At 34.8% G+C, this 13,973-nt stretch overlaps 1 protein-coding gene across 3 annotated transcripts in view; it reads right to left on the bottom strand.

Moving 5' to 3' along the window:
* Positions 1-13,973, bottom strand: part of XRN2 (5'-3' exoribonuclease 2) — a 69,234-nt gene that overhangs the window by 20,304 nt on the left and 34,957 nt on the right. For all 3 annotated transcript variants that reach the window (XM_080931029.1, XM_080931030.1, XM_080931031.1), the window contains 5 exons: positions 13,496-13,568; positions 9,752-9,835; positions 8,183-8,280; positions 7,485-7,564; positions 5,813-5,869 (listed from right to left, as the gene is read on the bottom strand). In XM_080931029.1, coding sequence (XP_080787155.1) covers positions 5,813-5,869; positions 7,485-7,564; positions 8,183-8,280; positions 9,752-9,835; positions 13,496-13,568 — 392 coding nt within the window. The remainder of the gene's footprint in view (positions 1-5,812; positions 5,870-7,484; positions 7,565-8,182; positions 8,281-9,751; positions 9,836-13,495; positions 13,569-13,973) is intronic.

The raw sequence follows: 13,973 nt of genomic DNA, 5'->3' as shown, positions 1-13,973 counted from the left end.
TCATATGGCTAAAGAAATGTCTCAGCTGTTAAAGGCACTTGCTGCTCTTTGCAAAGGACCTATACCCACACAAGGCAGTTCACAACAACTTAGAACTCTAGTTCCAGATGCTCCAACACCCACTTCTAAGATCCTCAGGTACTTGCACAAGCATTCAAGCACACATACATAAAAAGCATTTTTAGAGGCAATTATCAATTAAATAAGTTAAACTAAGAAAGTAAAATATATCAAAATTATGATAGTAAAAAAAACCATGAGATTATACAAAAAGCTAGAAATATATTCCAAGCTCAAGAAATTGAGCCATTAATAGTTACAATGTTCATATTACCAAAGACAGTTTAAATATATAAAGCAATAACCACAAAACTACAAATACCATTCTTCATAGTATTATGAAGAATAATCACATAATAAACACGGGACCCACAGCAAATAAAGTACCCTGAGCAAAAAACAAAGCTGACACACCACAGATCTTGACTTCAAAATACAGGCAAAAACCAGCAGACTGTGAAAAAAACTCCAGAAATTAATTTGTGTCTTCACAACCAAGTTTGACAAAGGCATCAAAAATAAAAACATTGGTCAACAAATAATGTTGGAAAATGTATATGCAGAAAAATAAAAGCTAGATACCATGTCTCACCTTAAATAACCCAAACAATATAAATATATAACTAGTGATTATAAAACTACTAGAACAGAAAAAATACGCCAGGATTTATTTTGTTTAATTTGTTTATTCATTCACGATTATTTATAGAGTGAAATTATCTGCAGACTATTAACCAGACAGAATATGTAATGAAACGAGACAAGACAAATGGCCAGCAATTATACGAGGGAAACAGAGTCACAAGCCAGCAAGAAAATCAAATCAAGCAGCAGTTTCCATTCCACTCCAGTATAAACAACTTAACTATTAAGACAAGACATAGCAAATGTTGATGAGAATATAGAAAGGGAATTTTAAGACTTGGTTAACTTTTGAAAACTACAGCAGGAAGCCCGTTCTGTAGGCTCGCTTTACTGCTGCTGCAGTGCTTTTGTGGTCTATGAACTTAGGATCTTTGCCTAAAGTATGTTCCCTTTCCTAGTAGTTTTAATTGCTAGTCACTACATACACAGCCCAACTGGACATAAACTTCTGTTCTTCTTCTGCCTGAGCCTACTGAGTACTTGGGGTGGAAAAGGAACTCTCACATACTGTCTGTAGGAATATATGTTATAGCCCCAATATGGGAAAAAGTTTCACAATTCTAAAACAAAACAACAACAAAAACAATACAATGCCTAATAAAAGATACAATGCCTATAAGGCAATCCCACCAATGGGTATATAACTAAAGGAAACAAAGACTGCTGCATCTCCACACTTACTGCAGCAATCTTTTCAATAAAGATACAGCAACTAAGATGTCCTTGTGCAAATGACAAAGAAATGTGGTGCATACAGTGGTATACTGCATTTACAGGGAATTTAAAATATTGTGATGTGCACAGCCCAGAAAGAAGTATCACCTGCAGTACACTCAAAAGTAAACACAAGCCAAATTTGTCTAAACTCAAGTCTTTACTGTCATGTGGAGAACATAAGACAGTTGAGGCAAGAGCCTATTACTAGGCATTTGAGATAATATGGAGATAATCAGGAAGCACATGAAATATGAAGATGGAACCAAAATAATGTTAAAGTTCCAATGATAGCCCAAGATGCAAATATATCAGCCAGTTACATGTGGACTGATGTGAAACTAGAAAAAAAAGAAAACCAGCAAAAGAACAAGCTCCTGGGGAGAGAAAATAGTCCTGAAGTGCGAAAGGTCACTTCCTCTAGCTCTGTAGACTAGGATGGCCTCAAACTCAAGAGGTCTTCCTGCCTTTGCCTCTTAAATGCTGGGAATAAAGGTGTGGGCCAACATGCTTTTACTGAGGTGACAATGACATTTAATTAAGAGTTCAAACATTTGGGAAAATAGATTTACTTATTCACCAAAAATATGTCATTTACTTTATGAACCATTCCTTCAAGTGTATAATGTTCACCTTCCATACTCATGCTCTGAAGGGCAAATTTTCAAGCCAATAAAGAAAATAATTCCCCAGGCTTCCCTCAGAACCACACCCACACAATAATGTTTATATTTAAGATAGTACAAATCATTTAGAGAAAGAAAAAGTACCTAAGCATAAATTTTGACATTCTAATTCAGGGGGCAAAGATAATCATAAGGGCTAAATCCTTCTCTTTGAATATCTGAGACCATAATAAAGATAGGCTTTCTCCTAAAGTTAAAGACGTTTACAATTTTAAATAATTTCTAAAACTGTATATTAAGGCCTTTCATTTTTTTTTTTTTTTTAAAGAAATGTAGTTCCCAATGTGGTAACATTAGCAATAATAGCACAAACTTATTTCCTAAAGCAAAAAACCTATTAGTTAAGGTCCAAAGGGGAAAATCTATTATAGCTCAAAAGCCTTTTAAAAGACCATTTCACTTACTGATTTAGTTTATTTATTTATGCAGCAGCACAGATGCTGTCATAGCACCAGTGTGAAGGACAAAGACAGATTGTAAGAGTTATCTGGTTCTCTACTTCCATGCAGACTTCAAAGACTGGACTCAAATCTACCAGGTCAGATGGCAAGACCTTTACCTGCTGATATATCTCTGGCTAAGAATAATCTTTTATACCGGTCCAAACATTTCATGTTCTTTCACTTCTCTCGGGTTTATTTATTACTTACTTACTCATGTATTTATTTTTATTGTTCAGGTAGAGCACTAAAGAGAAACATACAGATGACCATCTACAATCTCCACAATCAGAAACAGAAACCAGCTGTGCACAATTTATCTGGGAGGAGAAAGCAGCAACACTAAAGGAAAGTAGAGAAGCGCCTGGACCCTACTTAAGTCCAAGGAAAAGTATGTATACAAATGGCCTATGGCAGAAAGGCTATATATAGATCTATGATAGGGCCCTTGTCACAAAGCCTTAAACAAAAGTGCCTAAACCAGACCAGCCTACAGACTCTATAGGCTGCTTAGCCAAGTCAGAGAACCAAGTTCAGATTTATACTACTCCATGCAACTCTAGGCACCTGAGAATAGCTTCACCTGCTTTTACCTAACAAAGATGTTACCATGCTGATTCAACACTGGTTTCCTCCTACCAGCTGAGAGCATAACACACCCCTAAAAAGTTCTCTCATTTTAACGTCCTCACAAATGTGATACAAATGCAAATAAGAAATAAAGAAGAGTATAAATCCTAAACATCTTTAAAAATAAGGGAACTGACTAACACTTATTTGTATGCCAGGTAAGATGTTGGAGATGCATGACATCTCTTCTTAGTTCACTTTAAGAATTATTCTGAGAGCTGTCAAAATGGTACAGCAGGTAAAGGCAGTTATTGCATAAACCTGGCAACCTGAATTTAATCTCTGTAACCCACATAAAGGTGGAAAAAAAGACCCAACTCCACATAGCTGTCTTCTGACAGACACGTGTGCTTGTGCAAGCTCTTTCCTGCACTGACCACGTACCTGCATGTCTAATAATAAATTTTAGAACAAAAAGAATTGTTTCTGACAAATGCTATTTTAACATTACTGTTTAAGAATGGTAGCATGCTTTTCAAAGAGAAAACTCCAAATAACGACCTATGTTCCTTCTTATTCTACCTTTTCCTATACACTCTAGGATTAGTGCTAAACCAGCATGGCAATGCAAACTGCTGTAGCAGGGAACATTTTATGATTCATATACTTGACATTTGAAAGCACTTCAACAGTTTGCAGAACTGTGACATTCTCCCAGGAGAGGGTATGTAGTTCAGTGTCCTACAAAGGACCGCAGGCAGTGTTAGCTAAACCCTCCCCAGTGTTTTTGTCACCATCAAATCTGCTGCAGAGTGTGTGTATTCCACTTCCTTCAGACTTTTTATCTTGGTTACCTATCTGCCATCAGTGAGTCTTATGAATAATGTGGTAATAATTACATTTAAAATCCCACTTACACACAATACAATTAAAAAACAAAAACAAACAAACAAACAAAAAAAAACCCTTCCTGAAGAGATAAACTTGAAGCACCCTAGTAATCTGTGTACTATCATACTTCAATACTAAAGACAAGACCAGAGATGACAGGAACCTATCCAGAGTCGATCTGAGGAACTTCAGGAGCATGGAAGGACACTGACGGGAAGGCTCTATCATTCTGATCTTCATTTATCAAACAAACAGAACTGCAACTTGCACGTGTTCATGCAAACACACACCACTGAGGAAAACTGGATCATGGTCTCAACACCATCTCTCAGAAAAAATGATGAAAATTACATTGAAAAATAAAAATTAGCTCAAGTTTTCCACAAATCTTTAGAAAATTAACTCAAAAAAAATTCCATGTTTCAAGTTAAAACTTTCAACATATAGCTAAATATGCATCTAGATCTTGGATTTGTTTTGTAAACTTAATCAACAATGAACTCATTCATATCAAACATTGTAATGCCCCGCAGATTCAGAAACAATGAACCAGCAAAGCAGTATCTATCACCCCCAAAATACTCCATGACTCATCCACTGATCTGTAACTCTCTGGGAAAAGTTCTCTTTCCTAATTAGAAGCTTGATTAGAATTAACTATTTCTAGAGGGCTAAGTAGTAAGGTCTTTGAAAAATGCAGAAAAACCTAACTAGTACAAACAAAATGTAACAACTAAAAAAGAAAACTAGTGTAATTAACTGGCATACAGCACCAATGAGAGGCAGAGATCCCACAGGTTGATGCAGTATCCACAATTAATGTGGCAGAGCCAGACTGTTTGTGATGGGCTTATGAGCACGGCTTTAAAGTTTGTACTTCGCCCTTAACTAACTAACTAACTAACTAACTAACTAAATAAATAAATAAATAAATAAATAAATAAATAAATAAATAAATAAATAAAGACAGAGTGATAACAAAATGTGTAAAGAGGAAAATGTATGTGTGTATACACACGTGTACCCCCACCCCCCCCACACGACCTTTTAGAATGGCAATTAGCCATTAATTAAATCCATTTAGGCCGGCAATTAAACTGGTTACATTTTGCAATGAGAAATTTTAATTAAAATCTAAAGTATTTCCTGAAAGTATGAGCAATTTTAACAATGGGCCAGGAAGAAAGATTAAAAATTATCATGTGTTTACCAAACCCTTAAATGTATTTGCTTTAGTCTTGCCTAAATAATAACAGCATAAACTCTGGCAACAAGATTTGCATTTATACCACAACAAAAAGCAAAATGTTTTTATTTACAGCAGTTAAATTGCTATTTTTTTACTCAATGGAAGATGCTAAAGTGAGAGATAAATTTCCCAGCTAATCTTAAGTAAAATATACTACATAATATTTTTTTATTTTTTAATTCTGCAGAACCACCATTATAGTAATAATTGTAACAAATGAAGCAGTGTGGGTCACTGGGAATAAAGGTTTGCTTCTGTATGACATGCTACTCACAAACCCCATTTCTACCTCCCACTTTTCTAATCCTAAAAGAATCAGAGGTTGTCAGGGGAAACCAGAAAACAGATAAGCATGCTTGTTAAATCAGTAACCTTAACAATATACATAATTTAAAGTCAAGAGGCTCTGTTCTGAGGTCTGCAACACAAGGACTCTCAACCTCAAAGAAGTGTGAATTAAAACTGTCATTTCCTTGTAAATTAAAGATCTGTTAAAATTCACTTGCAAATTCTAAGCTGTGCCCCTGGATGAATGCTCCGGATTCTAGAAAACTTACCTGATTGCAGTGTTCTGTGTCAGGTCCCTTAACATGGGCACAGGGGAACATACTGTTCTAAAAGAAACAAGAGGAAAATCACCTGTGTGCACACTGAAACTGTGGGCAAGTAAGACATGCTGTTTGTCAGGGTTTTGGGGGAAAAAAATCACTACAATGTGTAATGAAAACAAAATACCTTTATAAGATAATCTAGTTTATTATAAGTGAAAGCAATTATGGGCAAAGAGTTTATGTTAGAATCCCTAAAACATAACAGCCAAAGACACTCCCCCTTCCCTGATTAATCCAAAGGGGGCAGAAAGAGATTAGCCAATAATAATAAGAAAAGTTGAATGGGAGCTGGAGAAAGGGCTCAGCAGTTAAGAGGAAACACTAATCTTCTGAAGGACCAGAGTTTAGTTGTTAGCACCCATATTAAGAGGCTCACAACCTCCTATAATTTCAGGTTAGGATATTATGATGCCTTCTTCAGGCCTGCACAACTATGTGCACTCACATGCACTTACCCAAACATAGATATAAATTCACATGAGTAAAAAAGACAAAACAAGTTTTTAAAAAAGGCCAATCTCACTAGTAACCAGAGAAATACAACTGTAAACCACAAGTCAAACAGATTAACAAAAAAGTCTCAATATTAGTATCTCTCAGAAACTACCACTCACTATGATACTGTATCATATGATAGTATATTGTAGCCACTTTGAAATACCCAATACACCCTATGGTTAGTTAAGTCCCCTCTTGAATATGTTCCCTGAGTAGCTGTCTAAAAACTCATGTCTCAGAACTCTTTTATATTCTTGAAAATTATGCATTGGAGCTGGGGGAAATGATTCAGCCAATAAACTACTACACAGTATGAAGACCTGAGCTCTAATCCCCAGCACTATATAAAAACTGAACAGGGCAATCTGTCCTTTGTAACACTAGGACTGAGAAAGTAGAAACAGAAGGATCTCAGGTACTTGCTGGCCAGCAAGTATATAGCCAATATGGCAGCTCCAGGATCAGAGAGAGATAATATATCTCAAAAAAGAAACTAAAAATAAAAAGGTAGAGTAAATGAGGAAGGCATCCAATATAGCTGTCAAGTTTCTATACAAATGAATTTATGTACACACACACACACAACAGAGACAAAAAAATTATGAAGGATTTTGAAGTACTTTTATGCTGGCTATAACTATTAAAATTTTTAAAGTACTAAATTAGCATAAATTTAAAACATCAATGTAAAACAACTTTATTTCATAGAGCCAAACTAAAAGAAATAAAAGTATCATTGTTACATTTTTAAAATCTAAAAATCTGGCTTATTTATTTCAGAAGTCTTTTCTACTTCTTATCCCACATGTTGCCTCTAAAAACATTGTGTATTCAAGAGAAAAATGGAAAAGCCAGTGATGTTGGAATAGGAGTGATGTTCCTAATAGTAATGATACTAGCTCTGACTGTGCAGGTGCCTTAGTTTCAGGAACCCAGAAAGCACCCTGAAGGCAGCAAAGCTGCTGGATGCTAAAGCTGGCCTTGGAAACCTTGTCCTTATTTAAGTTCAGCAGCATCTGTTGTAGACGTAACTTCCACACTATTACTAGAGGATAGCAGACAGGAAGGAAAAGCTAAGTTTTGTTCTAGCTGTGTCACTCACATTCAAGTGGGTACTTACTGCTCAGGAAGAATGGCTTCTTCATCCAAAGAAAACTTCCCTTGAATTCCATGACACAACTCAGGCGGCACATCCACTGGCTGTGAAAAAACACATTTCTATAATATAACCAAACAAATGGACCACAAGGATGCAGAAGAGATTAGTGAGCCTTCTCTTACATTCACCTAAGTTAGGAGGACTATTATTCAGAAGAGCTAACCTAAGATGAAGGAGCAAACAAACCGAAGATATTATCAGCAAGTGAACTGACAAACAAAGGGTGGCATTTGCTTCTTATTGAAAATTAATCAGTCATATAAAGAAATGGCATTTTAGTCATGCCTACAACATGGATGAACTTTTAACATGCCAGTGAAATGCAGCATACAATAAGGTTTCATACCACTGGAGTCTTGTTACATGAGGTACCAAAAATAAGCAAACTCACAGAGAAAGATAAAGATCTCGATGGGATCACAGAATGAGATACTGTTTAATACTGTCTAATGGGTGGAATTTCTGTGTGGGTAAAAGAAAAAGTGCTACAGATGGACAGTGGTGCTAGATGTACAATTCCATAAATATACTCAGTGTTACAAAATTTTACAGTTAAAAAAGTTAAGGGTAAATAATACACACACACAAACACACACACACAACCTGTAACTTGTGTAACATGTGTATTCATAATTACTAAACAAATTCTAATACTGTACCTCTGTAGAACCTGTCTGATACAGCTCTAAAATGAAGTCGTGTAGTGGATGAAGTTTTCCCACAAACAAAACATCACTTCCAAGACTATTTCTCCTGTCTAAATAAAAAAGCATAAGATCACAGTCAAGCAATTACATCTAGTAAGACCTATCTTTATCAAGCTATAACAAAAGCATCTATATCCTAAAACTAACTCAGCACAACATTGATAAAAAACTTTGTAAGAAATACCATTCTGAGATGAGTTTCAACAATGAGTAACCCTAAGAAAGAAGTCATTGCTGAGAGATTCTTGGACGAATTGCATGAAAAAGGACAAGACTTTCTTAGTTATAAAGTAGTTGGCATCTTGCTTAAGACATAAAGATTCTCTAAGGAAATACAAATAGTCACAAAGATTATCAACAGCTTCTTAAACTTGTTATATTGGTACTATATAAAATTTTTAAAACTGAGTTCAGAGTCACAATTTCCACAATCTAAATACTCTACCATAATTACAAAATACTACTTTTTTTGCAGAATAACATTTCAAGCTAGCCCTCTAGGAGTAAATGTGTGCTTTACCCAACTCTTTCAAGAAGAGTTAATCCTTTGAATGATAATAGGAAGAAAGCAGATGGAAAGAATGAGGAATGCCTTCCTAAGAGGCAGGAGTATGTCTGTATGTGGATGTCATTAAGAATCAAAAAGTCAAAGGGGATTCTTTTTTTTTTTTTTCAATTAACCTAGGAATGTGTATTTCCTTCTTAAGTTTCTTCAAGGACCAGTCATTGTTCTGTAGTGTCTTGTTTAATCTCCACAAGTTTATGGATGCTCTAGGGTTTCTCTTACTGTTGATTTATAGTCTTATTCCTGCAAGACTGGACAAAATACAAGGAATTATTTCTCCCTTTATTTGTTAAGATGCCTCATATATCTATTTTAGAGATAGTTCCATGGTCTGCTAAGAAATAAGTAAATTCTGTAGTCCTATGAATTATCTTTTGTCAGAACTGTTAGGTCATCTATGACATTATCATTAGCAGTACTAATCTGATCAAACTGCATGCGCCTGTGTTGAGGGTTTAGAGTATTAGCATCCTCTAGATGATGATTGAAGTGAGCACCTTCCTATGTTTCCTCTAGATATGGCTTAAATTGTATATTGTTAGGCATGATACCTGGTTGTTACTAGGTCCACTTGCTTTAGAATGCCTCAAGAGATATATAACTTTTTTTTGATGGTCTTATTCTGTAGCCCAAGCTGAACTTGAACTTCCAGCAATCCTCCTGCCTTAGCCCCCTCAGTGCTAGAAATAACAAGATTGTGCCACCAAACCCCAGTTGAACTGCTAGTCTTTAATAAATTCAGTAAATACTTTTGAATTAAAAATGGCATTATTTAGTACTCAATTTACAGATAATAGATTAAGAAGCAAAGTTAATATATATTATAAAAAAGCAAGTCAGTAATTTATGCCTCCTATATGGGAAACTTTCCAAATGGAAAAAAGTCTAATTTTATACAGAAATAAAACTCTGTTGAACAGACCCCACATTGACCAAGTGGGCAGTGTGGCTCTTACTCTCTTCTGGAGTTAGGTCTGGGTACACCTCTTCTAGGGCCGCTCGCAGCCTTCGCTCATCCACAAATGGCAATAGAGCAACACCTGGAGAAAACAATGAACCAACTGACCATTAGAATGACCTGCTTTCAGTTCATTGGTTCAAATAAACATTCTAGTAAAGTATCTCTGTTGGCACAAAGACATTTAGACCTGAACTCTGTCATGTTCCAAAACTCAGATGCAAGTATTTTCATATATGATGGTAATGACAAAAATGTCCCCATCTTTTTTGTATGTATAATGCTATACACCTTACTAATAATGCCCTCAGGTCAACTATTAGCTCATCTTCCTTGAGCTTGAGCTTGTCCTTCCTGATTCTTTGTAAAATGATGTCCTTTACCTAACATACCCAGTAGTTCTATTTCTGGACTACATGAAAAGTCACTTTAGTTTCCAAGCTTCTTTAACAGTGTTTATAATTAATTTGACTAATTTGTATGCAAACATTCTTCAGAACTTTGCCTAAATAACTTACTACTAGTTGAGAACTGAACAGACTGTGCATGTGGGGGGCTGGAAACATCCCCCCACCATCCGAGGGTGCTAAATTATTTCACTTGAGCCTACAGTTACCATTTTGTGGGAAGCTTATCATTAATAAAGTGTCTGTTATAAATTGAAAAAAATGTTTTACTGAACCTTATCTTTGTCCTGCTAAAAAAATAGTATTTGGGGTAAATAAAACTTAAAGATAAGTAACAACAACAAATGTGAAATAGAACTAAACAATTCTAAAATAAATTTAAGAAATGAAAAGGCTTCCAAAGCAGACATTACTTAGTTACTATTATTTTCTCAGTAAGGAAGCATTAGATTTTATTGCCATGTAAGAATCTAAGTTCTGGTAAAAATTTTGCAGTGCCTAAAAGAAATGATCTCAAAATTATCATCATCTGCTATCTAGACAAGGCTAATTCAATTACTGGCAAACACAGGGAAATAAAGGAGTTGGTTCAAATTTTATTCATATACTTGGGAAAAATATACCAACAAATATCCAAATCTTTATTTATCTTTTATTTTCTACCCATTGTCCTTAGAATTTAAAGAAAGTTCTGTAAGACCTTCCTCTAACAAAACCTTGCTACAATATTAATTCCGGAAGATGAACCTAATCAGGAACCTAACCAGCCTGCAGTGCCACTGACAGTAATAACATCACCAAGGAACAAATTACCCTTGTTGCCTGGAGCAAAAAAAAAAAAAAAAGCTAACTGTGGAGCAATTATCTAACTCATCCTTGACCACTGTGGTCTGTGCACTACCTCATCTGAGCCTCTCCTTCACCCCAAACCAGCTCAGGCAGTGGTTAGTGTCAGGTAACAGTCACTTCAAGAGAGCTCTTCTAGAATCAGACCCCTAGGTTTAGATCTTGGTTTTGCCATCATGAACTTTGACCAGGTTGCCTAAGTTGTTTGTTCATATATAAAACAGAAAGAAATCAAAACTATTACATATAAAACAAATTGTATAAAATCACAATATTGCTTTTAAATTATTATATATAATGTTTAAAAGTACACACACACAAAATATTATTTTTTTTAAAGTGACCAGCTATATTTCTCTCCTATCATTTTAAGGGGTAATCAACTCTGGTAAAAGCTTTACCAAGAATATATTAACATTGCTTCCAGTAAGTTTCAAAGTTGTGTTTTACCATAACAAATCCTGATTGCCCACTGAGCAAGAATAAACTTTCTGACTTCATAAAACATATAAATCATCAAAACAGTATGATACTGGGATAACATAAAGACTAGATTAGTAGCCTCAAAAATAACCACATGATTTGCAAAAGAGTAGCAAGACTACTCAACAGGAAAGAAAAATATTTTTAACAGCTGGGTCATAGAAACATAGATAACCACATATGAATGAATGAGACTAAATCCTTATAAGATATAAAATTATTAAATCAAAATACGGCTGAAAACTAAAATATAAAAAGTAAAACTATAAGAAGTTTTAGGAAATAGGCAAAGGTTGACAATACTAAATGTGGCAAATGATTTCCTGAATACACAAAGACAAGCATAATATATAAAGCAGACCACCAAAATGTAACAGCTTCTGACACTGACGGACAACAAAGGGAAAAGATAACCCACAGAATTGAAGACAATACACAAAAATCATTATCAAATGTTCAAAGGCTATAAACTTTAATGCAACAACTAAAACCCAACACAATCTAAAGGGTTTGCATACATATTTCTTTAAAAATATAAATGCCCCAAAGGCAAATGAAAACATGCTCACTCTCATTATCATCAGGGAAATGTAAATTAAAGCTATCATGAGTTACCATTTCAAAATGCTTAGGGTAGCTCAAAAAAACAAAAAACAATAACACCAGAAGAAAAAAATTGGCAAGAATATGAAAAAAAATTAAACCACTGGGCATTATTTTATTTTCTCCCTAAAATTACTATTTTGAGAAGGTTTACTGTCATTGAGACAAATACTTTAATAACCATGACATAAGTTGGCAAGCAATCTGTATGTTTATGCATTTAAATATTTATTTATTTAGTAAACCTAAGCAAGCATTGAATTATGCACTTAAAAAACACAAATATATTTACTTATTAATTAACTTTTTTTAACTACCCCTCCATTTTCCTACACTGCTTCTCTTTAAACCATTCTCTATAAAGTTCCTTCAAAAGCCTTTAAAGACTCTAGTCCATTTACAAGTGACCAAAGCACATTTTAAACAGACCCAACATATTGGATGCATTTTACAATATCATTGTATTAAAGTAGTAAGAAATTATCAGTATTATTTAAACCAAAAGCTAACCCCCAATTATAGTATGTTTTTGTTGTTGCTTTTGCAGAGGGCTGTGGGGATAAGTGTTGTGAGGTTCTGGGGATCAAAGGCACTTGTGCATGTCAGGTCAATGATCTACCACTGCGCTACTTCTTAGCGCTTCAACCTATAAACTGATGATAGGCCTTTCTGCCTCACAGTTCTGAGCTTAGTATTCCAAAAGGGGTACAACAGAAGACAGTATGGGAGAAGAATTTGTTGAGTGAGTTGTTTTTTTTTAACTGTGTCTTATATTCAATGACCAACTTTTATTGAATAGTGCCTAACATCTTAAATTTAGTTTGAATTTTAAAATTGCCTTTTCTACATTTATTCACACAAGGAATGTAAAAAACAGGCAAAATAGAAAATGCCAGCTGTTGGTTTCTCCTATATTTTTTTTACAAGTTTCCATACCAAACAGGCAGGACTGTGTTTCTTTCTTAGCAGTTTTGAAAGGTGGCAATGGGTTACTGATTGAAGAAAAAGTCACAAAGAACACTAAACCTACAATTTTAACCTATTTCAGTAAGTTCCTATTTACCACCTTTTACTATTAGAATTGCTATTGATCACTGACAATCATGGATTAAATATTTAGATCTACTTTTCACATGTAATTATGAAAGTATGGTTTCTAGTTTCTTTTATCCTATAATTCATGATTGATCAGCTTTATTAAAAACTGTAAACAAACCAGGCGATGGTGGTGCACACCTTTAGTCTCAGAACTCAGAAGACAGAGGTAGGCAGATCTCTGAGTTTGAAGCCAGCCTGGTCCAAAGAACAAGTTCTAGGACAGCCAGGGGGGTAAACAGAGAAACCCCACAACCCAAAACAAACAAACAAAACAAACAAAAAAAGGAATAATATTTAAATTTTACCTTGCCATGCATACTTCTTCCCATTCAAATCAATAGCAAAATCTTCAGGATAGAAGTCAATTATACTGGAGTCCTGTTGTAGGGAAAAAGTAAAAGAATGAAAAACAAAAGCCACATTATCTAGTCACAAAAACATGTAATAACTTTAAACAAACAAACCAACAAAAAAAGGAGTTTTAGAACTGATAATTGTGGACTATATGCAGGCAGTGAAAGGTTTGGTTACTCAACATTTCCTACTTCCTGGCTGGGTCTCAATATTTAATCAGCACAAAAAAATAAGCTTAGAGTTAATTTTGGGTAAGTCAGATAGAATGTTTAAAGTTGTTATAGCAGGGTGTAATAATTCACAATTTTAATTCTAGTACTGGGGAGTCAGGTGGATCTCTGTGAGTTCAAGGCCAGACTTGAACAGGGGGAGTTCCAGGGCTATATAGTAAGTAAGTACCCAGTCTCAAAATAATAACATGTAGATTGA

This window comes from Micromys minutus (assembly GCF_963924665.1).
Source record: "Micromys minutus genome assembly, chromosome: 17".
Taxonomy (NCBI): Eukaryota; Metazoa; Chordata; class Mammalia; order Rodentia; family Muridae; genus Micromys; species Micromys minutus.
Note: the sequence above shows the minus strand (reverse complement) of the source record. Positions and strands in the feature narration are given on the sequence as shown.